General features: G+C 39.4%; 1 protein-coding gene across 3 annotated transcripts in view; it reads left to right on the top strand.

Moving 5' to 3' along the window:
- LRRC7 (leucine rich repeat containing 7) overlaps nt 1–26,939 on the top strand; it is a 442,956-nt gene that overhangs the window by 289,221 nt on the left and 126,796 nt on the right. For all 3 annotated transcript variants that reach the window (XM_036753706.1, XM_036753704.1, XM_036753705.1), the window contains exons 11-13: nt 16,258–16,387; nt 18,517–18,632; nt 25,749–25,818. In XM_036753706.1, coding sequence (XP_036609601.1) covers nt 16,258–16,387; nt 18,517–18,632; nt 25,749–25,818 — 316 coding nt within the window. The remainder of the gene's footprint in view (nt 1–16,257; nt 16,388–18,516; nt 18,633–25,748; nt 25,819–26,939) is intronic.

Genomic DNA, 26,939 nt, shown 5'->3' with positions numbered 1-26,939 from the left:
TGTCTTTTGTCTGTTTTTGTGTCCCTAGTCCTTAACACGGAGCCTGGCACTTAAAAAATATTTGTTGATTGACTTAGTAAAGCACTTGATACTTTTCTTACTTTTAGTCCCATTTGAAATATAAACTAATTACCTTAGTTCCCAAAAAGCAAGTCAGAGAAAATTGGTGGCTTAAAAATAGAAAAGATCAAATGATTTGCACAGTAAGAGCTAAAATAGTGAGTACCAAGAGCAGTACTTTACACACTTGTGATTGTGTCCCAGATTAGTAAAAAAAATTCAAGCCTAGACTCCCAGTACACAGAGAGAGAGAGAGAGAGAGAGAGAGAGAGAGAGAGAGAGAGAGAAACAGAGAGAGAGAGAGAGAGAGTTCTCATCACTGTATAAGTTACACACATACACTATTGAACTAATAATTATTTATACTTTAAAATTCACACAAAAATAGAAATAAAAAATGATGAGATGAAGGTGAAATCACATTTTTATCCTAGAGACAATAAGGAGCCACAGAAATTCTGTGACTTGGTCCTGCACTTTATGAAAATCACTTTGGCAACTGTGAAGAATGGATTGGAGAGAGGAGAGATGAGGCAAGAAGCTCAATCAAAAGACTATTGTCATAATTCAGATGATAAATGCTGAGGACCGAAATGAGTAGTGGCTCAGTGAGGAAAGAGACAGGAACGTAACTGAGAGATGTTGTACAGGTAGAATCAATCAGTCTACAAAATTTGGCAGCTGATTAAGTATGATAAATGGGTGAGTTCGTATTGAGGGTGACCTCAAAGTTACCAAACTGTATGGCTTGAAGGATGGCACTGCACTTAACAGTAATAACAAGGGATGGGTTTGGGCATTCAGCTAATGTGATGAAATCCTCATTTATGCCTCTTCAGTCAGTCAGTCAGCCAGTCAACTAGCATTTATTGAGTACCTACTATGTGCCAGGCACTCTGATGGAGACACAAAGTGAGGGAATATAAAGAAATCAAAAGACAGTCCCTGTCCTCAAGGAACTCACAATCTAATTGGGGAGACAACATGCAAACAACTATGTGAAAATAAGCTCTGAATGTAGGGTCCATAGGAAATAATCAACAGGAGAAAGACACTAGAATTGAGAGGGAGGGATTGGGAAAGGCTTCCTGCAGGAAGTGGGATTTAAAAAAAACATAACTATTCTTTAATATTTCCATAAATAATTCTTTCTGTAAGTAATATACTTTGACAAAAAATTGCAGATATATACATATAAGTTTATATTTGGAGGACCTCTCCAAATATATTTGGCAGAAGCCAAAGGAAAGAGAACTCTATCACCAGCTCTTGTCTCAGATTTTGTCTCCTGGAGGCATCCTGTCCTGTCCTGTCCTGTCCCGTCCAGTCCCATCCCTTACCTCTCCTTCTTCTTCAGTATCACCCCCAAAGGGAGGCCAGTCTCCAATGTCACAATGCCCTCGGGAAGGAGGCTGGGCAACCGCTCAGCAGCCTTGCAGGCCAGCGCAGACGGGATGGCAGGAGATGCCACTTGGCAGGAACTTGGGGGTAAAGACAGAGGGGGCAGAGGTGGGAGGGCCAGGCCACCAGCAAAGGGCTCCTGGATGAGGCTGGGGACTCAAAGCTGCGGCGAACTGGGGTGCACCTAAGGCCGGCCCAGAGGCGGCACTGGTGCAGAGCGCAGAAGCAAGGGGCTGTAGAGGTGGAGGGAGATGCCTGGAGGAAAGTCGAGGGGCCTCAAGTCCTGCAGCTGGACCTTCAGCTTCATGCGGCGATTCTGGAACCAGGTTTTTATCTGAACTTCAGACAGTTGCGTCTTGCCCCGAAGTTCTGCCTCTCGGCAGCACCCAGGTAGTGGTGGCGTTTGAAGGAGCTCTCCAGAGTGCTGATATGTTTGGCCGTGAAAGCCGTGCGAAAGCGGGGGGGGGGGGGGGGGGCCCGGCCAGTCGTGGGGGTCGGGGCTTGGGCCCTCCGACAGCCCACAGCTGCCACTGCTTGACCTCAGAGGAAGCCTCCTCTCCCAGAGATCAGGATTTGACTGAGGAAGACCTTCTGACGGTGGCAGCGAGTAGCTCTGGGGGCCGGGAACTCGTAGAAGGGCCCTCTGACCCCAAGGTATCAGAGAGCGCCGAAAAAAGATCTCCCGCGAGGACCTGGGCCTCGGCCTCGGCCTCTCCCTCCGGTGGAAGCTTCAGAGTCACCTTGGCCAAGGTGTGAGGACTTCTGGCTGCTCTGGGAGAGCCACTGAAAAGAGAATGGAGCGTTAGTCACTGGGAGGATACTGAACACCGAGGGGGATGTACTTTGACCAGGAAGTAGGATTTTATCTGGGACTTCAAGGAAGCCAAGAGATGGGGATGAGAAAGGAAAGCATTCCAGGCATGTGGGACAGCCAGAGAAACTGCCTGGAGCCAAGAGAGAGAGTAATTTGTTAGTGGAACAGCAAGGAAGCCTGTGTCACTGGATGGAAGAGGATGTAGAGGGTATAAGAAGACTGGAAACGTTTTTTGGGGTTTTTTTGGGAGGGGAGTGGGGACTGAGTTATGAAGGGCTCTGAACACAAACTGGAGGATTTTGTATTTGAGCCTGGAGGTGATAGGGAGCCTTTGGAATTGTTGTGGGTTTTTTTGGGAGGGAGGTGACATAATCAGACCTGTGTTTTAGGGAAATGACTTTGATGGCTGGATGGAAGATGAACTGAATTTGAAGCAAGAAGAACCACACGCCTGCATGCGCGTATGCATGCACACACACACACACACACACACACACACACACACACACACAGAAGCTATAGTAATAGTCCAGGTGTGAGGGGACAGGGTCTGTACAAGAGTGGAGGCAGTCTCAGAGGAGAGAAGGAGGCATATTTCAGAAATCCTGCAGATGCAAAATTCACAGGCCTTGGCACCATATTGGATATGAGTGGTGAGAGATAGTGAGGAGTCCAGGATAACTTCTAGGCTGGGAGCCTGAGGGACTGGGAGGATAATGATGCCCTCGATAGTAGTACAGAAGTTGGGAGGCAAGAGGGAGTTTGAAGGCAATGATAATGAATTTGTTTAGGACATGTATTTAAGAGGTCTGTGGGATATTCAGTCTGAGATGTCAAATAGACAGTTGGAGATGCAAGACTAAATAAGTAGTGGCTGGGGCTGGTTAAGTAGATTCCTTGAAATCACCTTTGAGACTTCCCTCCTCCATGTACACCCAATCCAATCAGTTACCAAGTCTTGTTCATTATAACTCCACAACATCTCTCAAATAAACCTCTTTCTCTGCACTCATGGAGCCTCAAATCTAGTTCAAAGCCTTATTATGTCTCACCTATACTACTACAACATGCTTCTAATTGCTCTGCCTACCCCCAGCCCTTCCCCAATTCAAACAGATTTTACTAACCATATCACCCCAATATTCAAGTATTTTCAAAGGCTTCCTTTTGCTTTTAGGATAAAAATAAAAAATCTTCAGCTCAGCCTGGCATCTATAGCCCTCCATCATCTGGGACCCATCTACCTTTGCAGTCTATTACCTAATATCGTAGTTCTAGAGCTGGAGATAAAATTAAATTCCCATTTTGTTACATGACAAATCTGTGAGAAATGTGTTTTTAAAATGATGAATGCTTTTATATTAGTTGCGTTATTAAAAACATTGTTTTCCAGAACTAAGTCCACCAAAACTCCACAAAATTCTCATCAGTTAGAAAACCTAAAAATAGTGTTTCCCACTTTTTACTCAGATTGTTTCAATATCTGAGAATTGTCTTTGGTGATTTTTTTTGATTGCTGATGATTTACTCTATACCCCATGACTGGAAGGGATTCCCTAGGTTTTATATTAAATACCTTGTTTCGTTGGTTATTGCCTGTCACTGAATCTTAATTAGTTCCCAGGAGACATGTAGCTGCTCTGAAAATCGAAAGTGTGCTACATCATGGCAGCCAATTCACACATTTGCAGGATGTTTTTGAATGATTAATGATGATGGTTCAGTTGATGGCAGCTGCAGCTCTTGAGGCAAAATATTTTTTGTGGGAAAAGTATATAATCTGTTCTGCAAAGATAAGGAGAGTAGCTAAGCAAGAGATCTTCGCTTATATCAAGCTCAATATTCAGCTGGGCCCATGTTATATCAAGGCATCCCGATAAAAAATGGAAAGTACATTCAGTTATGTAGATGTTTGTACTATTTTGAGGAAATTACAATATTTTTCTTTGAATTGTTAAGTTTGTGTTGTTAGTCCTGTAACAATTTTAATTATGAGAAATGTTCATATGAAAAATAATTTCATTGCCTATATTTACATGTTCAGCACTGTGTAGACAAGACATCTCTGTTACAGATTTTTTTTATTTTCAGTAACATGTTCTGGCATAATCATCTAGACCCAGCAGTACATGACATTTTTCTTAAAAAGCCATCTCCCAATGCCTGAAAACTTCATTACTGGACTTTAATATTTTCTTAAAAGTAGCCATGTTCAATGCAGTTTTGTAGAAAAATCTTCTTCTAAACAAAGTATCTAAATTTAATTATTATTTAAAAGATTCTGATTTAAATTGTACCTATATTAATGGTTTCTGAAAATTATTATCATTTAAATCCCCAAATCACAGATTGTTAGAGTTGGAAGGTAGCCCAGAAGTCATCGAGTCCACGCTGTGCTATAATCTTCTCTGCAACAAACCCAAAAGTGATCATCTCTCCTGTTCTATAGGAGGCTTCAATTGTGGTGGAACCAGCAGCTTCCCAAAGCAGACTTTTCCACCCATGAATAGTTCTAAGTTGGGAAATCACTCTTTAAATGAAGCCGACACCTACCTTTTTGACACTGTCATCCATTATTTCAAATGACTGAAGACAACTATTCTGTCCCCATTACGTCTTCTCTTCTCTTCTCTGGGTTATGTCTCTCTCATGACATAACCTCATAAGCCCTGATCTTGAAGCCTTTCATCATTCTAGACAACCTCTGGGTGCCCTCTGTGACATCAGGATTCTTCCTGAAATGTGGTGCCCAGATTGAACTCACAGACAGGGTGTGACCTGGACCACAGGAAACAAACCACTCCCTTCATCTGAACAGGAGCATCTCTCCCAATACAGCATACAGTTGGCTACCCTACCTTACTAGAGGTATGAGCTTGCCATCCACTGAAACTCCCAGGTCTTTTTCCATTGAACTGATGTGTCTCACCAGTCTTACACTTGTAAAAGTGCTTTTGGAACCCAAGTGTAGGCTTCATTTTTCTCTCTTTTCATCTTCTTATATTGGCAGTTGGAACCCAACTTCCAGTCACCATGTTGGCTATCCTTCCCCTCCCTCTTTGTGACATCTGTAGGTTTGTGTGATCCAGCTGAAAAAACCCTGGCTTTGGAGGTAGAAAACATGATTTGTAATCCTGCCTCCATCACCTAGAAACCATGTATAGCCTTAGAACAATCTCGTCCTCTCTTTGGGCTTCGTGTCAAGGAGGTTGGACTAGTGGGTCTCTGGAGTCCCTTCCAGCTTTCCATCTGTCATCTTGTCTGCCCTCCACTCACTCAGGTTCTCCCCTGTTCAGGCCCTCATCACCTCTCACCTGGAGTATCACAATGGCCAACTTGTAGATAGTCTATATGGCTGCAAAGGTGATTGTCCTGAAGCACAGGTCTGACTATGGAATTCACCTCTTCAATAGACACAGTGTTCCTGCTTCCCTCCACCATGAATGTTCAGAACACTCCACAATACTCCCCAGTTCTACCAATCTCACCAGGCTTATTGTACATCATTTGCTTTCACACACTCAATCAACAAGCACTTAGTAAGGACCTAGAGTATGCCAGGATTGTGCTAAGTGGCCTCCTTATTGTTCCGCATTTATAACATTATTTCTGCTGCCTCTTTGACATTGTACAGGTTTTCTACCATACATGAAACAAAAGAAGGAAGGAAGGAAGGAAGGAAGGAAGGAAGGAAGGAAGGAAGGAAGGAAGGAAGGAAGAAAGTAGGGAAGGAAGGAGGGAAGGAAGGAGGAAAGGAAGGAAGGAAGGAAGTAGGGAAGGAAGGAGGGAAGGAAGGAGGAAAGGAAGGAAGGAAGGAAAGAAGGAAGGAAAGAAGGAAGGAAGGAAAGAAGGAAGGAAGGAAAGAAGGAAGGAAGGAAAGAAGGAAGGAAGGAAAGAAGGAAGGAAGGAAAGAAGGAAAGAAGGAAGGAAGGAAAGAAGGAAAGAAGGAAGCTAGGAAGGAAGGAAGGAAGGAGCTCCAGCATCATGTCTGGATAATCGGCACACCCCATCTCTACTACGTCTGTTTACTCATTTAGTACAATGACCCAATAGGGAAAACACTGTCCTTGACTCCAGTCTGTCCCCTTTCCCTTGCATCCTCCATACAACTGCCAAAATGATATTCCTAAAGCACCGTATCATTCCCAAACTTAAAAATGGTTAGTGTCTTCCTGTTGCTTCTAGAATAAAATGCCAACTTCTCCATCTGGATTTTAAAGCCCTTCAGAATGTCAGAATGTGTCTCCAGCTTACCTTTCCATCCATGGTACGCATTCCTCTCCTTCCTTCTACAGAAGGCCCACCCTGCTCTGCTGGCAGTTCTTACCTTCCAGCTCTGTGCCTTTTCCCAGCCTGTCTGGCCTTATCTTGGAGAGGTTTTCCCTCCTCAACTCTTTCTCATAGAATCCTTGGCCTTCTCAGATCCAAGGCCACTTCCTATGGGAAAGCTGTCTTTATCTCCCCAGCAGGCACTTGGCATGTATTTCATATTTTTCTATGTATTTGTTGTTTCTGGCAGCAGACAACAGACTCCTTGAGAGTAGAGACATTTGGGGGATTCGCCTCTGTATCTCCAGCCCCTAACACAATATTAAGGCAGCCATGATTGGTTCTTATGTGGGATAAGGGAGAGGAAAGACAATTCCAAGATTGGTTGACAAGAATAATGGTGGTAGCCTTGACTAAACTGGGAAAGTTAGGGAGGGAGATGAGTTTGAATGAAAAGATAATGATTTTTGTTTCTATGATTTTAGTGTTTGCATTTGAGAAGCCCATGGAAAATTCCATTTAAAATATCCAATAGGCAATTGGAGGTATGAGAGTGGAGCTCAGAAAAAACAATAAGGATTTGTGAGTAATCTACATTGAGATGTTAATTAGGCCCTTGGGAGTTGATGAGGTCACCAAGTGAGAAAATAGAGAGGAAATAAAAAGGAACCAGGAGGAAGCCTGACAGTCTGTGCTGCCATACTTTAGTTCTTGCCAGTGCTTTCCTAAAATCAATAACGCCTTCTAAATGCTGTCAGGTAACTTTTTCCAACAATGAATCACCATGTGTGTAGCCATCGGGTTGGGAATTTTGTCATAAATTATATATTTTAAATATATTTTTAAAAATTACATACTACTAATCAGTCAACTAGAATTTATTAAGTACCTACTATGTGCTAGGTACCGGGCTAAGCATTGGGGATGCAAAGAAATACAAAAGACATTCCCTGCTTTCAAGGAGCTCCTAGTCTAAAGCCCACCGGACTAGCCTTTCTAAGTTTTTAGGAAGTTTACACCTTACTGTTGTGTAAAATTCGAGCCCCTTCACTTTGCATTCAAGGCCCTCCACAATAATCCAATTTAAACAAACATTCCTTAGGCATAAACTATGTGAAAGGTTCCCTGCCAGACCCTGGGGATAGAAAGATAAAAATGAAGCAGGCCCTGATTTCATTGACCATGTATTCTAAGAGGGGTGGTGATGAGTACAAATTATTAGAAGACTAGGAGAACAAGGGGGAATAACTGGGGTGATGAGAGGTTTCACAGAGAAGAGCTGAGCCTCAGAGAAAAAGGATTCTTCCAGGCAGAAATGAAGAGGAGAAATGTATTCTAGGCTTGGAAACATCTTGAATAAATGCACATGGGTGTGGGATGGAGTAATGGGTGTGGGATGGAGTAATGGGTGTGGGATGGAGTAATGAGTGTAGGATGGAATAATGTATACAGGGAACACCCTAGAAGTGTCCAGCTTGAGTAGAATCCAGTATATACCAAAAGGGATCATAGGACGAGTGGGTGGAAAGGGAAACTGCAACCAGATACTGCAGGGTCCATTTTTAACTTGTTCTAACCTATCTCTCTAGCCAAACTCCCTGTATGTGCAACACATCTTAATTCTGCCTCCTCTATCCCATCCTTCCTTCCTACCATCTTTTCTTCCTTCTTCTCTCTCCTTCTTCCTTTCTCATTACTAGTCCTCTGCTCATATCATTTCCTCTCCACTGTCCACTCTTCTTTTCTTCCTGTCCATTATCATTACCGCATGGAGGACTTCCCTCACATTTTCACCATTGCAAATCAAACCCATTTTTCAACATCTAACTTAATTCCTCCTTTCAGTGAAGTCTTTCCAACTCTCCACAATCCATTATTCTCTTGTGTTCCAATGAGCTCTTGTCACATTCATTTGATCACTCATGATATTAGTAAAGGTTTTTTTAGCTCACATGCAAACATGTGTATTTATTATACGTATGTATAATAGAGAATAGAGTATGTATATTATAAAAGCAAATCGAAATATAAAATAGCGAGAATGAGGAATAGAGAGTGACCTAGTTTGCAAGCCTGGGTGATTTTAAACATGACTGAAAACAAATGGTAGTTTCATCTTCATGTTCTGGATGTTTAGTTTTTATATTGTGATGGCTTCCTACTATTATTTGCTAGCATTTCAAAGTACAATAAACACTTTAGGTGGCATTCAGCATTAGGAATAGTAGGGACAAATCCATGTTGCACATAACCTTGAGAATTTGGAATTTGGGGAGCCAGCTTCTTGTTCTATCTGATTCAGTTGCCATTTTTGCCTTGTAATGTTACTGATGAAGATCCCATCCAAGGAGCAAGAGAAGTGTTAGCCGTGCCATTTTCTCTTTGTTTTCCTGCGCTCACATTTTTCATTAGTGCCATTTTCAATCTGCAATTCTTTTACAGGAACATTTTTTGAGGATTGGTTTAGTTATAACTAGAGAAGAGAGAAATTGACTTAACAGGGACATATAGACTATAAGATAGGACACATCAAAAGCATCTGAGTGAGAGTCCCTGGCCACTGCTCTGAGCTGTAGCTTGCCTACTCTTCCCTTGAGTCACCTTCCTTACTGAATATGGCCTGGGAGTATATGACATGCAGACCAGGTGAGGGCAGCAGCATCAATCAGTACTTTAGATTTAGTCAAGCTTAATTGCTGTCTTTACATGCATACACACACACACACACACACACACACACACACACACACAGTTTTTCTTATATTTTTCTGCATTTCAGTCAATGAATTTGCTTGTGGCCCACTCCCACCCCTACTCTCCACTTTGAAGACCACTGGTCTAAACCATTTCTTTGACATTTTACCATAATTTGCCTTCTGACTTCTTGTATTTTATTGAATGTTTATCTTTTCCATTGTTGGTTGCCTTTTCACATGATCCATGTTTTCTTCCCAACTGTATTGTAACTATTTTGGCAATCTGGTCTCCTTCTTGCATCTCCCTCCAGGGGCCTCCCACATGGCAGCTGACACTTCTCTGCCTCTTTAAAAGCACTTTATACACATTGCCTCATTTGATCCTCATAACAGCCTGTGAGTTAGGTACTACAGACATAATTGTCACCATTTTACAGATGAGGAAACTAAGGCTCAGAGAGGTTAACTGACTTAACCATGTTCATGCAGCTTGCAAGTATCAGAGGAGCAATTTGAACCTAGGGCTCTCCTAACTCCAAGCCCAGTGTTCTTTCCACAACACCGTGCTGACTCTAAGGTGCTAGCTACAATTTGTTGATTGTTAATATGGATTGGTATGAGGTTTAAAATAATGCAAATTAATAGTTTTCTATTTGTTTTTTTAAAAGGTCACTTCACAAATGGAAGTAAATGCAATAAATCCAAGTATTTGAACTTGAGAGATCTGTATCTACAGGCAGCAACAGTCATCACCCTATTTGACTGCACCCTGGTGACTGTTACTAAATGTTATAGTCACATTATTTTCTTACCAAATCAATATTGCAGAAAACATCAGACTAAACACAAAATATGGTGGCTTTATTAACTTCGTTATGTAATAGCAACCTCACAGAAATCATTGAGTTTAATCACTGAAGAAAGTACATAACTCAAATGGAATTTGAGTATCATGAATGAAAGTGGATTTCAGCTGAGGCATACAATAATCCTCAGGATTAACTATTTAAACTCTGGGACACATTGTCAAAACATGTATGGATAATGGTCAAATTATATTTTATATATTTTTGTTGGCCTGAATTCTCCCCCCCGCCTCCATATTTCAGTTCATGACTACAGCATATAGATAGTTCAATGTTATCTTTAACAATTCCAGTGGTAGTGTTGGAAGTGATTTCTAGAGACTCAGACTCTTAGAGTTGGAAGGGCCTTCACAGGTAGTCTAGGCCAGCTCCTTGGGTCCATAGTGTCCTTCTCTGGTGTCTCACCATAGCACAGAGATTACCCTGAGGGCTAGGAGACTATACCAGAAGACCATGTTCTCCGCAGAAGTGGTTCAGTATCAAGGCAGCACAATTTCAAAAGCCTAAGGTATCTGAAAAAGAAGAGGATACCAAATTCTTTGAAAAAAATCCCAGTTATTTGTCATTACTGAGCAAATGCAATCAAGAACATTCAACCACTCTCAGCCTATATGCCTATTTGCTCTTTTCTTGAAAATCTCTGTGATGATAGCCTACAGCAATGTCTAGAAGAAGGGAACCAGCATGACCCCACATATGATATTTGCTAGTAGTCCTCATCTTCCTAGTCACACAGTTGAAGGGTGGTGAGACCACTAGATCCTTCCTTTCTTGGTGTTTGTTGAGTATAAGACAGCATTTGACTGAGTAGTGCAGAATTTTGCATTATTGGCTCCCCAACAAGATATTGCTGTGGATTGTCTTCAGCTACCGCCCGTGGCTAGAATGGTCTCCTTTCTTGTCTCTACTTCCTGGTTTCCCTAACTTCTTTTAAATCTCAGCTAAAATCCTACCTTCCTCAGTAAATTTGTCCTAATCCCTCTAAATTCTAGTGCCTTCTCTCTGAGATGGCTCCAAATGATCCTGTTTAGAGCTTGTTTATAAATAGATGTTGACCTGTTGTCTCTTCCAATAGAGCATGGACCCTCTGAGGGCAGGGACTGTTTTCACCTTTCTTTGTAGCCTCAATGCTTAGCACAAGGTTACAAAGAAAAGCAAAAACATGGTTTGTGCCATAAAGGAAGCCATATTCTAATGGAGGAGACCAAATGCAAACAACTATGTGTTTACAAGCAGATTATACTCATCAAAATTTTGCAGGCTTGAGCAAGACATAATATGACTTTGTAGTTATTGGTTTCCATTTAGTTACCTTTGAGGTTAACAATGTAAACTATACCTTTTAGGGATAGATTTTTCCCTCTAGTTATTTGACATCTTCTCTTCTTTCAGATGGCTTGAAAATTGTTCTCTGGGTGCTTCCAAAATGGTCTTGCCTCCAGTAGACTTGCATTCCTTGCATATTTAGATTTCTCTGGCTGCTCTTTCCGACTTTATTTTCTTAGGCTCATTTCTTTTTCCTTATTACAGCACATCAAGAACAAAGGTGTTGATATTCAAATACAGTTGTTCTCCAGTCATTAATTATTAAAATAGCTCATTATGGAAACATTGAGGGATATGTGCCTTTTGAAGGAGGGAGGGGGACTTTCTTTTGTTCTGGTTTTGTTGCTAAATGCTCTTGGAGGAGCTGGCTTAGTTGGTGACTGTGTCCAGCTTTCTTTACACACGTTTTCCTCCACCTCCTCATAGTTTTCACTGTGATCCTGTCACCCTCTGTAAGGTTTTACATGTGAAATTTTACTTTTCTCTAACCCAGAGGTGTCCAACCCACTATGAGGCACTGGGAGGCACAGCACTCCCCCTAAAACCCACAAGGTTAAAATTGGGAAATATTTAACAAAAAAAATAAAAATTCAATAGAATAGATAATGTTAATATGTGGTTTTCTAATTCAATATGCAGCATGCAGGGATCCTTTTGTATAATATAGCGGCCCTTGTTTCTATTTGAATTTAACATCATTAATCTAACACACATCTCTATAGTTTTTTCCCACAAAGAATAACTCCTCACATATTTTCAAATGCTTTGCTAAAATATAGGTTAATTATATTTATAGCATTCCTACAACCTACCATCATTTTAACTAACTTCCAAAAAGGAAATGAGATTAGTCTGGTATGATAAATGTTGCTGTATTTAATAACATTAAAATGGTAACACTATCCCATGATGCCTTTAATATGTCCTAGAATTTGGCTTGGAACTGAAGTTAAAACCCTTAGGCTACAGTAGACTCTATTCTCTTCCCACATTTGAAAAGTGAGACATTTGGCCTTCTCCAATCCTACTGGACCTTTTGCCAATAACCAGGATCTTTCAAAGATCATTGAAGTGTCTTAGAATCACATCTTCCAGTGTTTTTTTTTTTAGATAGTCATATTACCTGTACTTTTTACCTGCTTGTATAGATATCTGAGGCAATGTTTTATGGCAAGCACCTTTCTTGAATTTTTGTACCTTGGGATTTTCTGGGATTGTCTACTACCAATATTCTTCTTCCCTCATCATAGCCACTGTTTAGGTAGAGTATCTAACATGATTGACATCAGCAGGCAGTTTTCTACCTCCAAAATCCTTTTCAGTTTAAAGCCTATATTATAGATCTTCAAGACACCAAGGAAATATATTTTCACCATCTCTTATTAGGCATACCCCATCTTTGGGCCATAGCCTGTCATTTAAATTTTTCAAACCCTGGTCCAGAAGTCCAAATCCCATTCTCAGCCACCGTATTCTTTTATTTCTTTTTTTTCTTTTATTTTGCCAGTATATTTTTTATTTTTTTTATTTTTAGTTTAGAACACTTGGTTCTACATAATTTTGAGTTCCAGATTTTCTTCCCTCCCTCTCCCCCTCCCTCCCCAAGATGGCATGGAATCCCATATAACTTCCACGTATAATTTCACAATGAATTAATTTACATACTAGTCAAGTTGTGGAGAAGAATTATGATCAATGGAATAAATCATGAGAAAGAAGAAACAGAACCAAAAAAAAACCCAAAAGCAAAAACAAAAGAGACAAAAAAGGGGGAGGAAGGTGAGCATGAAGTGTGCCTCAATCTGTATTCATACTTCATAGTTCTTTCTCTGGATGTAGATAGCATTCTCCATCGTGAGTCCTTTGGAGTTGTCTTTGCACCTTGTGTTGCTGAGAAGAGCAAAGTCTATCAGGGTTAGTCCTCACAGAATCCATATATCTGTGGTTGTGTATAATGTACTCCTGGCTCTGCTCCGCTCACTCAGCATTATGTCGTGTAGGTTTTTCCAGGTTGTTATGAAGTCTGTATCATCCCTATTTCTTATAGCACAATAGTATTCCATTACCTTCATACACCACAGCTTGTTCAGCCATTCCCCAACTGATGGGCATCCCTTTGATTTCCAATTCTTAGCTACCATGAAAAGAGCCACTATAAATATTTTTGTACATATGGGTCCTTTTCCCACTTGTGTGATCTCTTTGGGATACAACCCTAGAAGTGGTATTGCTGGGTCAAAGGGTATGAACATTTTTATAGCCCTTTGAACATAGTTCCAAATTGCTCTCCAGAATGGCTGGATCAGTTCACAACTCCACCAGCAATGTAACAATGTTCCAATTCTCCCACATCCTCTCCAGCATTTATCATTTTCCTGTTTTGTCATTCAGCCACCATATTCTTAACCAGATGTTCTCTTCCTATATCTCCCTTTCCCTTCCAAAACCTTTGCCTTCAATCAAGTGATGAAATCAATATCTTTGTCCCATATTCATTTTCTTAACCAAGACTTTGTGTTCCTTAGCAATATTTTCTAGATCCTTCTGGCAGCCTCATTTATGCCCATATGACTCATCAAAAGTGGGTAGTAGTCTTCTGTTCAACACCATCATGTCCTGGGTACAGACACTTAGAAGACAAGGAGTCTCTTTGTGGTTGTTTTCAGGTTAATAAGCACCCTAGTCAATGCTCCTCAAAAGGGAGTCACCAACAACCTAGTACTCATCTGCCTCCTTCTGACCCTTACTGGTTGGTCTCTCACTTGGTATCTCCCAAATGCCACATCACAATACTTTAGAAAACCAGCAGTTGCTTCTTCCCTAGAGAGTCTAACTCCCTCCTCTTCAGAAAGAGCCTCAGATTTGTTTCTTGCCTCAAATTTTTCAGTGATCCCTCTTCCTTTTCACTAATATATCACATCCTTCTACCCTCCAAACTGGCAGAATTCAGCAAGTGCCCTTTGCCTCTACATCCATCTTCCTCATTTTTCCATTAGAGTCCTTCTGATTATGTTTTGTTTTCTTTTCAAGGGGTGTTTCTAACTCTCTGGTGACCACTGTGAGTCTTTACTTTCTCTTCTAGAAGAATTAGAAGCCTGCACTTTGAAAACAGATAATGGTCCCTTTTGTTTTCTTTTCAAGGGGTGTTTCTAACTCTCTGGTGACCACTGTGAGTCTTTACTTTCTCTTCTAGAAGAATAAGAAGCCTGCACTTTGAAAACGGATAATGGTCCCTCTGCCATAGAGTAAATTCACATTGTACAATCAGCACAGGATGCTTAAAAATGGCCCTGCTCTCTCCAATCTAGAGAAGTGAAGTCCTCAATCTTTGGGGCTTGCTAGGAAATCCAAGCCCCTTACAGAACTGCCAATTCTATTTTTAAAAAACCACATTGATTAAGGGGTAGCTGAGGATGAAAAACACAGTCCCTCCCTTCAAGGTTCTGACAGTCTGCTGAGGCATACCACATGCACCCCAGTAAGCAAGGACAATCTAATATGGGAGAGAGAGAGAACTCTAGCAGGTTTCCCAGAGGAGGTAGGGGACCTGAACTGAGTCTTCAAAGAAAATAAAAAGCCTGAAGCAAAAGGGACATTTGATCCAGATCCAGCAATGACCTTGGCCTTGTGTAAATCCAGAGGCAGACAATGGAATGTAAAATTCAATGAACTGCTAAGAGTCCATGATGGCTGACCCATAGTATATGGGAAGGTGATTAATGTGATTAACAAGGCTGCAAAGGTAGTTTGAAGGCAGGTTTGGAGGGGAGGGATTTAAACTTCAGGCTCTGCAATTTACATTTGACCCAAGAGGAAATAGGGAGCTAGGGAAGTCTTGGAAAAGAGGAGTGACAAGATCAGAACAATACCTCAGAAAGGTAACTTTGAGAGCCATGTGTAAGGTGGCTTAGTATGAGAGACACCAGAGGTAGGGGAGCCACTCACAAGGGAGTCCAAATACAAGTTCACGGGGCTCTGAAGCTGGGTACTTAACTGTGTACATGGAGAGAAAAGGGGGGAAATGAAAGACATGCCAGAATGTAGAATTAGCATGATGCGAGGGAGGCTCTACAAGAACTAGGGGTTCCAAACCTGAGGGTCCGGCCTGAAGCAAGGTGTCCTCACTAGAAATGAGGAAAGTCAGGAGGGGCTGGTTTAGCATGGGACATAGTGAGTCCTTTATAGAGACTTGAATTGAAGATGCTAATGAGCTATCCAGGTGAAGAAGTGTGGCGGACCTTGGTCCATGCACAGCTGGGGTTCTGCTAGGCCCTTTGGGCTGGCTATTGAGTGGCTGTCAAGCTGAGCAAGCCAGTGGTGCAGCCCTGAGCAAATGGGCATTCAGCCACGGAGACCCCACAACAGATTCAAAGGTAGCTTCTATCCATGGAACATGTTGGTGTATTAATAACAAAAAAAATTAAACCCGTAACTGCATGGTTTTCTAAGTCAATATACATCCTGAAGAGTTCCTTATGTACAATTTAGTGGCCTCCATATCTATCTGAGTTTGAAGCCACTGTTCCACAGAGCAACTTAAACATGCCCACATTTGAGAAATTCCTTTTGGTCAACTGTAAAACATAACCAGCATCTGCACAAAAGTCAAATGATGACTTAGCTCAAAGGAGAAGTGGGGCTTTTATGTATAAACTAAATTGACCTATTTAAATAAATTGCTCAGGGTAGTTTAGATAACTTTTTTTATGAGACCACTAGGTGATAAATTTCAGTTTCTTTTGAAGATGGGGGGAATATGACTTTATAAAATCTTATTTGATGACCTAAAATTTTGAAATGCTTTAAACTGTGCTTGAAATTTCAGTTTATCTTTATTAGAAGAATTTGACTGCAGCTGTAATGAATTGGAGAGCCTACCTTCCACTATTGGCTACCTACATAGTCTTCGGACATTAGCTGTGGATGAGAATTTTCTCCCAGAACTACCTAGAGAAGTAAGAGATTAACTTCTATACATTCATTATTAATATGGCTGTTATTTGATCATGCATGAATATCTTCAGTGTAGATTCATGAGGTGTGTGATATAAGTAGAAATCTGTTAAAATGTATGTAATCCTGTTTATTTCAGGAGACAAGTGAGGTGAAAAATGTTTATAATTATAATACATATTTAGATATTATAAAAATTAAAACTTGTAAAGTATGTTTTCTATATTTACTTATGCCACTGCTCATTTAAAATATTGCATTAGAATAATTGCATTTATGTATATATTTTTTTCTAGATAAGACCTAGTTATGCTACCTTGTACAACACAATGCTCAAGCATTCAAAAAATAGAATGTATATTCAGAATGTCAAAAAAGCTTTTTCCAAGTCAACTAAAATATTACTGAATTGGAAATAAAATCAGTAATAATAATGAAGACATACTTGTATTTCTTACAATAGGATTCAAAGCTAATTCATGTGTTTTACTTTCCTGGAAAAATTAAGGAATTCTTTTTGTGGGTACTGTGTATATTTCAGATGACAGTTTCTTATTTTCTAAGTTTCCTATTTCTAAAGCCATAAGGTTTAAATTTGGTAATACTAATACCTCAAATTCTCCTAAAAGGTTTGCTAATATAGATAGGTAGATAGGTAGACAGATAGATAGATAGATAGATAGGAAATATCTTTTCCATTTAATGACTATTTTTAGAAAATATACTTTCCATATCCTAATGGAAAATTGAATTTCAGTGCACATTTAAATTCAACTTCTTTCTTTCAGTACTTCCTTAATAAAGAACAATAATTTAAACATTTTTTTTAATTTCCAGAGTGTGGAGCGTTAGATTAGAATGGCTCATTTGTAGGCAAAACTTTAATTTCTCTAGGAAAATGTATCTGTATACCCCTTTTGTAGTGAAATGAGCTTATGTTATTGCTAACTTTCACAGCTACAGGAAATGTTAAATAAGAAGACCTCATTTTTAATAAATATTTTATTAAAGCTGAAATCTTACACTAGATCTAAAAGTCAAAGACTCCACCATTCGCTAGCTGTGACTTTGGGTAAGTTTCCCCTGTAAAATGGAGATACTTATTTCAACACACTTGTTATGAGGAAAATGTTCTATGAAATCCTAAAACACCACACATGATGATGATGCTGGTGATGATGCTGGTGATGCTGCTGCTGCTGTTGCTGCTGCTGGAAACAATTATGATGACAGTGACAATGATGATGAACCTAATATATGAATAGTCACCAAAGTGTCATATGTCTCAAGGAAAGTGCTCTTATACAGGAAGGACCTTAGACATATTTGAGAAATTTCTTGAATCATTTTACATAAGCTTTGGTCTTTAGTTTGGTTTTTCATTTTTATTTTTGTCTTTTGCTTTTTATTTGTATCCCCAGGGCTTAGTCCAAGGCCTTAGCTTAAAAAGAGACTTTGAAATTAATAAGGATTAAAATAATTTTCTCAAAGAAATATATTGAAACCTATTATTATCTTAAATATTCATATGAAATGTGAATAAGCAAGGATCTGTGATTGTGTCAAGATAGAGAACCCCATGTGTAGGAATGCCTTCCGACAGCACATGTCCAGACCATTTGTTCCTTGGCAGATCAGAAAGCTAGGTGGCTCAGTGGATAGAGTGCTGGGCCTGGACTCAGGAAGATCTGAGTTCAAATCTGGACTCAGACATTTACTAGTGGTGTGACCTCAGGACACACAGCTCTGTTTGCCTTAATCCACTGTAGAAGGAAATGCCAAACCACTCAAGTATTTTTACCAAGAAAACCCCATGAACAGTTTGTGATATGGTTCACGAGGTCATGAAGAGTCTAACGTGACTGAATAATGCAACAACAACAAGGATCCATTTTAGGAAATTGCTTGAAACACACAGCAGTTAAGGGACTTGCCCAGGATCCAGCCGCTAATAAGTGTCACAGTTGGTCTAGGAACCCAGGCCTTCCCAACTCCCTGCCCAGGGCCCTTTGCACTATGGACTGCCTCCATTCGAATAAAAATCATAATTACTCTTGCGAGTCAAAGCAATTCATATGAAAATTGTGGCAAAATGAAACTTCTTCACTTCTTTTCCCTTTTTTGTTCACAGATTGGGAGCTGTAAAAATGTTACAGTCATGTCGCTGCGCTCCAATAAGCTGGAATTTCTTCCTGAAGAGATTGGACAGATGCAGAAATTAAGGGTTTTAAATTTGAGTGATAACAGGTATTTCTGCAATATTGTACATCCCATATAAATCTACCTTTACTGAAGAAAAGTGATGTTTTATTGTTTTGGATCACTCATTTGCTTTTTCATGCTGTGAATGTAGACAGTAGCAAACCATTTCACCACCAATTCTAATTAGTAAATAAAACCTCAAAGAGGGGCAGATAAGTTACATCAACCTAACTTTATTAAAATTCTGTTAGAATATAGAAATGTCTGTGTGTAAGAGCCCAGTCAGAAGTATCCTACAATTTAAGAAGGGTAAAAATTCTGTTTCATTGTAATAATAAAGTCCACATGGTTTAACAATAAATAAGAAGCTTGTGGGCACTCATAACTGTTTCTAACAAATTACCTAGCAGTGTAAATACTGGGATTCCCATTAGAGTAATAATGATATCATTAAGATGTCTAATTGCCAGTCCATGGTACTCAGAAATTATTCAGCACAGGTGATAAGAAAAATAGAAAAGCCAAGAAAAATCCCCACAAAATTCAATGGCAAGGCTTTGTCATCTTAATTATGTCACAAATTTTTGTTCTTCTGAGTCTAATAATCAACCAAACCTACCTAGAAAATATTTCCATTAACCAATTAATATATATAATATGCAAGGAAAGTCTTCAAAAATGAGACTTTCATCAGAAAATACCAAATATATTCTTTTTCAAAAAGTTTTAAGTTGAAGTGATTCTTTTAAAATTTGAAATCAACTTGTAAAAGATGGAAACATTATAATAAGACATACTAAAAACCATTTATTATTAACATTGACTTTTACAATGTAGAAGATAGCATCCAGGAAAGTTAAATTAACATACATTTATTAAGTGTTTACTGTGTTTACTTTGTGCCAGGCACTGTACTAAACACTGGAAATACAAAGAAAAGCAAAAAGAAAGATATCTCTATCCTCAAGGAACATACTTATTAGAAAAATCAACACATAGAGGAAACTGAAGGAGGGTGGGAAGGAAAGTGAAGCTCTTTGCTTGGGATCTTGACAGAGAAAGAAGAAAGAGTCAGGAGTAGAGCCCACAGAGAAATGAAGAAGGGAACAATGTGCCTGTGCCTGGCCTGGGCTATTCCTTAAAATGGAGATTCTGGAAGGAATTGACCAATCAGAAGAGTACAAGGGCAGAGGGACCAAGTACCAGACTCAAAGTCAGAGGATATGTATTCAAATCCTGGCCTGACATTGACCACTTATGTGACCTTGGGCAATTCACGTCATCTGTCTGGGCTCCAGTTTTCTCTCTGTAAATGAGGGACTTGAACTAGATGGCCTCTAAGGGAATCACCTCTTTGATAGACTAAATTTGGATTATCTAATGTTATAAACTAATATGAATATGTCCTGTATAAGGGGCAAGATCCATTTTATTTAACAAAACTTTGATCGAATCATATACAAGCTTTACACAAAATCCTCATCTAATTTTAAAACTTTCCATTTTTAATAACTTAATTTGTAATTATGATAAAATAATCTGCAATAACTACCAAAAGATAATTAAATATGGGTTTTTTTTAAATTGGATATGGAATTCAATTCTACTAACCATGAGCAACAATATTCATGAACAACATTCATTCAGAAAATTTCTATTGACCAGTTACTGAGTGTGAGGCTCAGCAAAGACAACATGGTAGATATAAAATAAACATGATGGACAACTTGGCCTTAAAGAGTTTGTCACTTATTAGGCAAGACAAGATCTACACAAAGAATTGACATGCATGGTAGGAGGTGATGTGTCCAGAGAAAATTAAAAGTCCAGCACAGGTCCAACATGTCACCTGTCTACTCAATAAACTCCAGTGGCTCCCTGTCACTTTCAGGACCAAATATCAAATTCTCTTTGGCATTCAAAGCTCTTTACAACCCTGTACCTGACAGCCTTGACCTTTCCAGGCTTCTTACATCTTCCTCCCCACCACTTATTCCCCAATCCAGTGATGCGTACTCCTTGCCTTTCCTCAAACAGGACATTCTATCTCCCAAACCAGGCATTTTCTCTGGTTTTCCCTCACAAATAGAAGGCTGTCCTCCTCATCTTTGCCTCCCAGCTTCCCAGGCTTCCTTCAAATCCCAGATAAAATCCAACCTTCTGCAAGAAGCCTTTCCTGAGCTCTCAATTCCAATGCCTTCCCTTTTTTTGATTACTTCCTATTTATCCCATATATCTCTAGTTTGCATACAATCTGTTTGCATGTTTTGTCCCCCATTCAATTGTGAGCTCCTCGAGGACAAATTAAAATTGGCAAAAGAGAATTCATGAAAAGTAGTAATTTAAAATGAGGCTGGAAAATTAGGTTGAGGACAAGTTGAAGGCCAGGCTAATCCTTTTTATTCAAGAGGAATTGAGGAACCATTGAAGGTATTTGAGTAGAGGAATTACATCATTGGAGCCACACATTAGGAAGATCAATTTGGCAGGGAGATATAGGGTAGGTTGGAGGTGGGAGAAACTGAAGGAGGAGACCAGTTTAGAAATGTGGTGGGCACATTGTCTAGTTATAATGAGAATGTGAGTGAGGGTGGTGAGTGCAAATGAAAGGACAAATGGAAGAATGATTTCAGGGAGAAGATTAATAAGAGTTGGCAACAGATTAGAAATCAAGAATGAAGTAAAGGGAAAAGTTGGACATTCTGAAATTTGACACCAAAGTGACTGGGACCATGATCCTGCCACTGACAGAAACAGGAAAGTAAGGAGGAGGAGCACATTTTGGAGGAAAGATGAGGGCCTGGGAGATGTTGGATTTGAGGTTCTATCCAGGTGGTAAAAGCAGGTGCTGCATTTGGGGGCAGGGGACTTGGGCTTGAGTCCTAGCTCTGCCACATGTGACCAGCAGGACCTTGGACAGATCCATGTTTCCTTGTCTGCAAAATGAAGAGGTTGGACTGAATGACCTGTAAAGTCTCTTCTAGCTCCAAAGTTGTGGTCCTATGATAGAGGTGATAATGGGAACCATTGGAGTAGAGGAGAGTGCCTGGAAACATTAGGGAAAGGGAAATGAGCAGTTCCTTGGAGAAATTTTATATGAAGTGGATGGGTGGAATAAGAGAAAGCTGAAGAGACCAAAAAGAAGTCAGAGGTAGGAGGATAAAATGTTTCCATTGTCACAGAGGCTGAGGATAAAGAGACAAAAACTCTCATACAACAATCTTCTCTCTCCTCTTATATATTAAGCTATATGAATCATCTCTTTCACCTAGATGGTAGGTGCAGAATAAATCAGAGACTCACAATACTTCAGAGCTGGAAGGGACTTCCAATCCATAACTCAAAAGGAATCATATCCACAACACTCCCAATAAGTCATCAATCCAGCCTTTTCTGGAAATCCCAGAGTGTGGAGAACCCATTGCTTCTTGGGTAGCCAAATTCATCTGTTTATGGCCCTACTTGTTAAGAAGTTGTGAGTTTTTCCCATGACATAAAGCCTAAATTTTTTCTAAACTTCTACTCATTGCTCCTTGTTCTGGCTCCTAGAATCAACTGAACATCTGTTCCCTTTTCCTCATAACAGCTGTTCAAATATTTGAACAAGACAGCTATCATGTCTCCCCTGTATCTTCTCTTTTAATAGGATAATAGATTTAGAAATGGAGGGGACCTTGGAGGCTGACTGGCCCACCATGTTTCAGACTTAACACTCCCAATTCCTTCAACTAATCTTCATGGAATGTGGGCTCAACACCCATCATCATCATCATCTTGCTTGCTCTCCTCTGAACACTGTGCCAACTGGCATCCTTAAAGTACAGCACCTAGAGTTGAACAAAGCACTCTGTATATGGTCTGACTGGGAAGATCCAGAAGTAGTATCACTTCCTCGTTCTTGGAAGCTATGCCTCTCTTAATGCCACCCCAAAAGGCATTATCTTTTTTTGTTGCCTGGTAAATCATGCTGAGCATACACTCCACCATTGTGTCTAGAGAAGCAATGTTCCCACTGTGCACTGTCCTGGTCAGACTACGTCTGGAGTGGTGTGTTGAGTTCTGAGTACCATATTTTAGGAAGGACACATTGAAGATTGAGAGCATCCAAAGGAAATTAATCTGGATGGCAAAAGGCCTGGAGAGCATGCCATATGAAGAAAAATGAAACAGAGGGTATCTAGCCTGAAGAAGAAAAAAACAGAGTAGATGTTTGAAGGGTTGTTGTGTAGGTGCATTAAATTTATTTTACTTGGCTGCAAAGGTTTAGAACAACAATGGAGAGTAGATGAGATAGGAATAAAATGAATCCCAATGTGGGCCAGTATGGTTACATAACGTGAATTTGTAACTAACCCAATGAACATTGTTCTGGGAGTAGAAATGGGGGAAAGTGGATGATGAGGATTACCTTGGATTGGGGATTGACAATGTAGGTTTGGTATCAGATCAAAGAGACCTGCTAGCCTGTGCTGGGACATGGGTAAAATACCATATTCGATGGGAAAAGACCTAAAAAGAGACCAAGAATTCAATGAATGACTGAATAAAAATATAATGAGGTCAAAACAATTTTATTTTTTAATGCCACCACCTCAGAACCTGCTGTCCTCAGCAACTCATTCATTCAGCAAATGCTTATTACATGTTTTGCATAAATATCAGTGTCCCTGTGGCCTTAAACCATAACAGACACTAAAGGAACACCAGGTAGAGTAAAATAACCCAAAGGAAAGCAGAGTCCAGATTGGGAATGATTCCAATTTATGGAAAGCTACCATCCTGAAGCCATAGAGGGAGCTTACATAGAACATACAACGGACAGTTAGGTGGAAGGTATGACCCATTAGAGACTTCTGAACAGCTATACTTTTATTTAAAGGTAACTCTACAAATTACATGAATTCCTAAAAATAAGCCCCTGATGCTTTCCATGTGGGTTATTTTCCCCCTCTTGACAAACATTAATTAACTCAAAAAAGTGAAATTGAAGATCTTGCTAAGCTTGAATTCCTTAAATTTTGTTGGATGCAATATGAAATCCCTCTTAGTCTCATTGGCACCTGTGCTCTCCTGAAGAGAAAAGAGCAGGAAATGAGCAGACATGTTTTCTGTAAGACAAGAGAGTACCAAGGGAACTTAAATATATTTAGTCACATAGATTATTTCTTAATTTGAAAGATCAGTCTTCAGAAAAGGGTTTATGACTTTAATTGAGTGCAGTGTGTACAAGGACCTCTGCCCTGCTTTTAGTATATGGGAAAGTTTGCTGAGACACTGAGAACAAGAGTGAATTGAAGTTTGCTTAGAGCTTACTCTTATTTCATTCTGGTGGTTACTATACTATTAGAGATTATTTTTATTAATACTTTGTTCTTAAATTAAAAAAACTCTTTAAATACAGCTGTTTTCGCTTTTCTTTTAGTTATATGACATAATATCAATATAAGGTTATGAAAAATGTTGCCCTTACTGTTCACATCCAACTCTCCATGGCCCCATTTGGGGTTTTCTTGGGAGAGATACCGGTGTGGTTCACCATTTCCTTCTCCAGCTCATTTTACAGATGAAGAAACTGAGGCAAACAGGGTTAAGTGACTTATACAGGTTCATACAGCTAGGAAGTCACTGTGGCTGGATTTGACCTCAAGAAGAAATTAGCCAAAGAGAAAACTCTTATCTACTTTGCTACCTAGCTGCCCACTATGAATACTGGCACTAGTTTTGTTTGTTTTTTTTCCCAGAGACAACTAGTAATTGCAGTTAGATTTCCATGAAAACTGAATAAATATCATCTTGAGGTAGTTTTCTTATGAAGACCAATTATGGAATTACATCTCCATAATTTCCAAATTAATATTCAAACAACTGGACAGATGTCTCAAGGATAGCACTAAAACTTAATGAATTCTAAAGAAAGATACCTATATTATTAATGAAAGAGTGTGCCATCTAAAGTTTATTAGCCAATACAATGAAAAATAATAATATAGTGAAGAAGAAAATAATATCGTTACCAAATAAGCATCTTGCAGCACAGTGAGACCTGGAGCCGAGAAGTGAGTTCAAATACATTCTAGGACACTTAACTGTCTGTGTGACACTGGGCAAATCACTTAATCTTTGTTTGCCTCGGTTTTTTCATCTATAAAATGGGAATAATAAACACACCCTCCTCCCAGGGATGTTGTGAGGATAAAATAAGATATTGTAAGGCGCTTTGCAAACATAAGGTGCTATATAAACGCTAATGATTGCTGTTACCAAATAAAACTTTTACTACACATATGAAAATGTTGGCACTCGGATGTTGTTCCCTTAAGTCATAAGATTCAATTCTATTCCCGTTATTTAAGACGTGGAAAAGAGATTCGTATTTAATTGCAAAAGAGAAATAAAAACTAATGAGAAAACAAATGACAGCTTCTCAAACACAAACTGTCCAGCTTGAGAAGACTGAGAACCTTCTAGAATTTCATTTTATCTCAATTTCTCTTTAATAATTCATAGTGTTCTCTAACAAATTGCTGCTGCTGATGCTGTTGTTGGTGTATGGTCATTTTCAGTCACGTCTGACTCTTTGTGACCCCATTTGGGGTTTTCTCAGCAAAGATACTGGAGTGGTTTGCTACTTCCTTGTCCAGTTCATTTTACAGATGAGGAAACTGAGGCAGAGTTAAATAACTTGCCCAGAGTCACGTGGCTAATAAGTATTTGGAACCGGATTTGAATTCAGGAAGATGAATCTTCATAATTCCAGTCCTAGTGCTCTAACCATTACACCATCCAGCTACCCTCATTCATGTGCTGACACTTTTCATTGTTTAATTCTAGTCATATCACTTCACTGCCTAAGCCATATTTCTTCATCTTTAAAATGATGGGATTGGACTAGATGATTTCTAATAAGTCCTGTAACCCTCCATGCGTACCCAGAGTGTTTGACAAGTTCACAAAGCTAGCTGATGATAGAGCCAAGACCAAGGCTCCCAGGCCAGTACCCTTTCTATCATATTAGGATGCCTGAGTTGAATGTGTTCTGCTAGAATTTATACTTTTTGGTAGTAATCATAGAATATAGCTATTTAAAATAAGCTCTCATAAAATAAAAGATGACCGTTTCTATAATTCATCCATAATGTTGAAATACTGTTTTATTTTCAGGCTGAAGAATTTACCATTCTCATTTACCAAACTGAAAGAACTTGCTGCTTTGTGGCTATCCGACAATCAAGTAAGGACTTATAAGAATTATCTCCTTATAATCAAAAGATTAACATGTCATCAAAATATGAATGAACTTTGATATCTTTGAAAATTAGTAAAACCAGGTGTATGTTATAATGTATGTTTGAGAGGAAAGTGAAATCAGGAGAGGTATTTAAAATGCGTATTAAATGGATAAAGTTCTACTTGATGAGCTCCACAGAGCCCTGCTTAAGCACATCATCATGACAAGTCAGAAGACCCAAATTCACCAAGGCTGGGTCAGCAGAGCCTCAACCCTCGAAGATTTCACCAAAAGCTCAGTAGTATCCTAACAACTGATCCTGTCTGCTTCCCAAGGACTAGCTTAGCTTAGGGACAGAGAGGCTTTTCACCAGGAGCTTGACCACTTGGGCCAGGGCCACCCATCAAACAAACAAACAAACAAGAAACACAACGAACATCAAATTGTTCCAGAGGACATACAAGTAGAAGTGAATCTTATCAATTCTGACATTTTTACTATAAACAAAACCAAAAAATTCAGGAAAATGTCAAGTAAATAGGAGGGCTTATTGATTCTCCTTGCAAAAGCAAAGAAAGGAAGCAGGGAATTGTATCAAAAGGAAACAAAAAGTATAATTTTGTGGAATGTTTTGTCATATTTCGTGGCACTATTCACAAAAAGCATTTGCAAATAGACCACCATGAAAATAATCATAACTTCTCCATAACATCCACTGAAGAAGATGGAGTAGAGAAATTTTAGGAGATCCTTAAAATTAAATGATATGTGCTAGTTGTGTATGTATTATGTATTTAATTCTTGGTGACATAAACATAAAGCTTGGCATAGGAGAGTACAATAAAAAATATGGTAGAAAATAGGGTTTGGGGATAAGAAACAAGAGGTCAAAAACTTGTCAACTCTAAGGAAATCTCATGCAAATCTGTAATGGAAACTTTCATCAAGGAGTCAGGAGGAACTGGGCATAATAAGTACCAAATAGCATCACACACATTAAATTGATATTTCAACGTACAAAAATCAACTGGTGGCTCATGTGGGAACCATTTATAAATCAGCTGTTGTGTATACAGTCAGACCAACAACCCATTAGAGCAAAGGACAAAATCAATACAACTCCT

This window comes from Trichosurus vulpecula, chromosome 4 (assembly GCF_011100635.1).
Source record: "Trichosurus vulpecula isolate mTriVul1 chromosome 4, mTriVul1.pri, whole genome shotgun sequence".
Lineage (NCBI taxonomy): Eukaryota > Metazoa > Chordata > Mammalia > Diprotodontia > Phalangeridae > Trichosurus > Trichosurus vulpecula.
The sequence above is the reverse complement of the archived record's forward strand: the minus strand, read 5'-3'. Positions and strand labels throughout refer to the sequence as shown.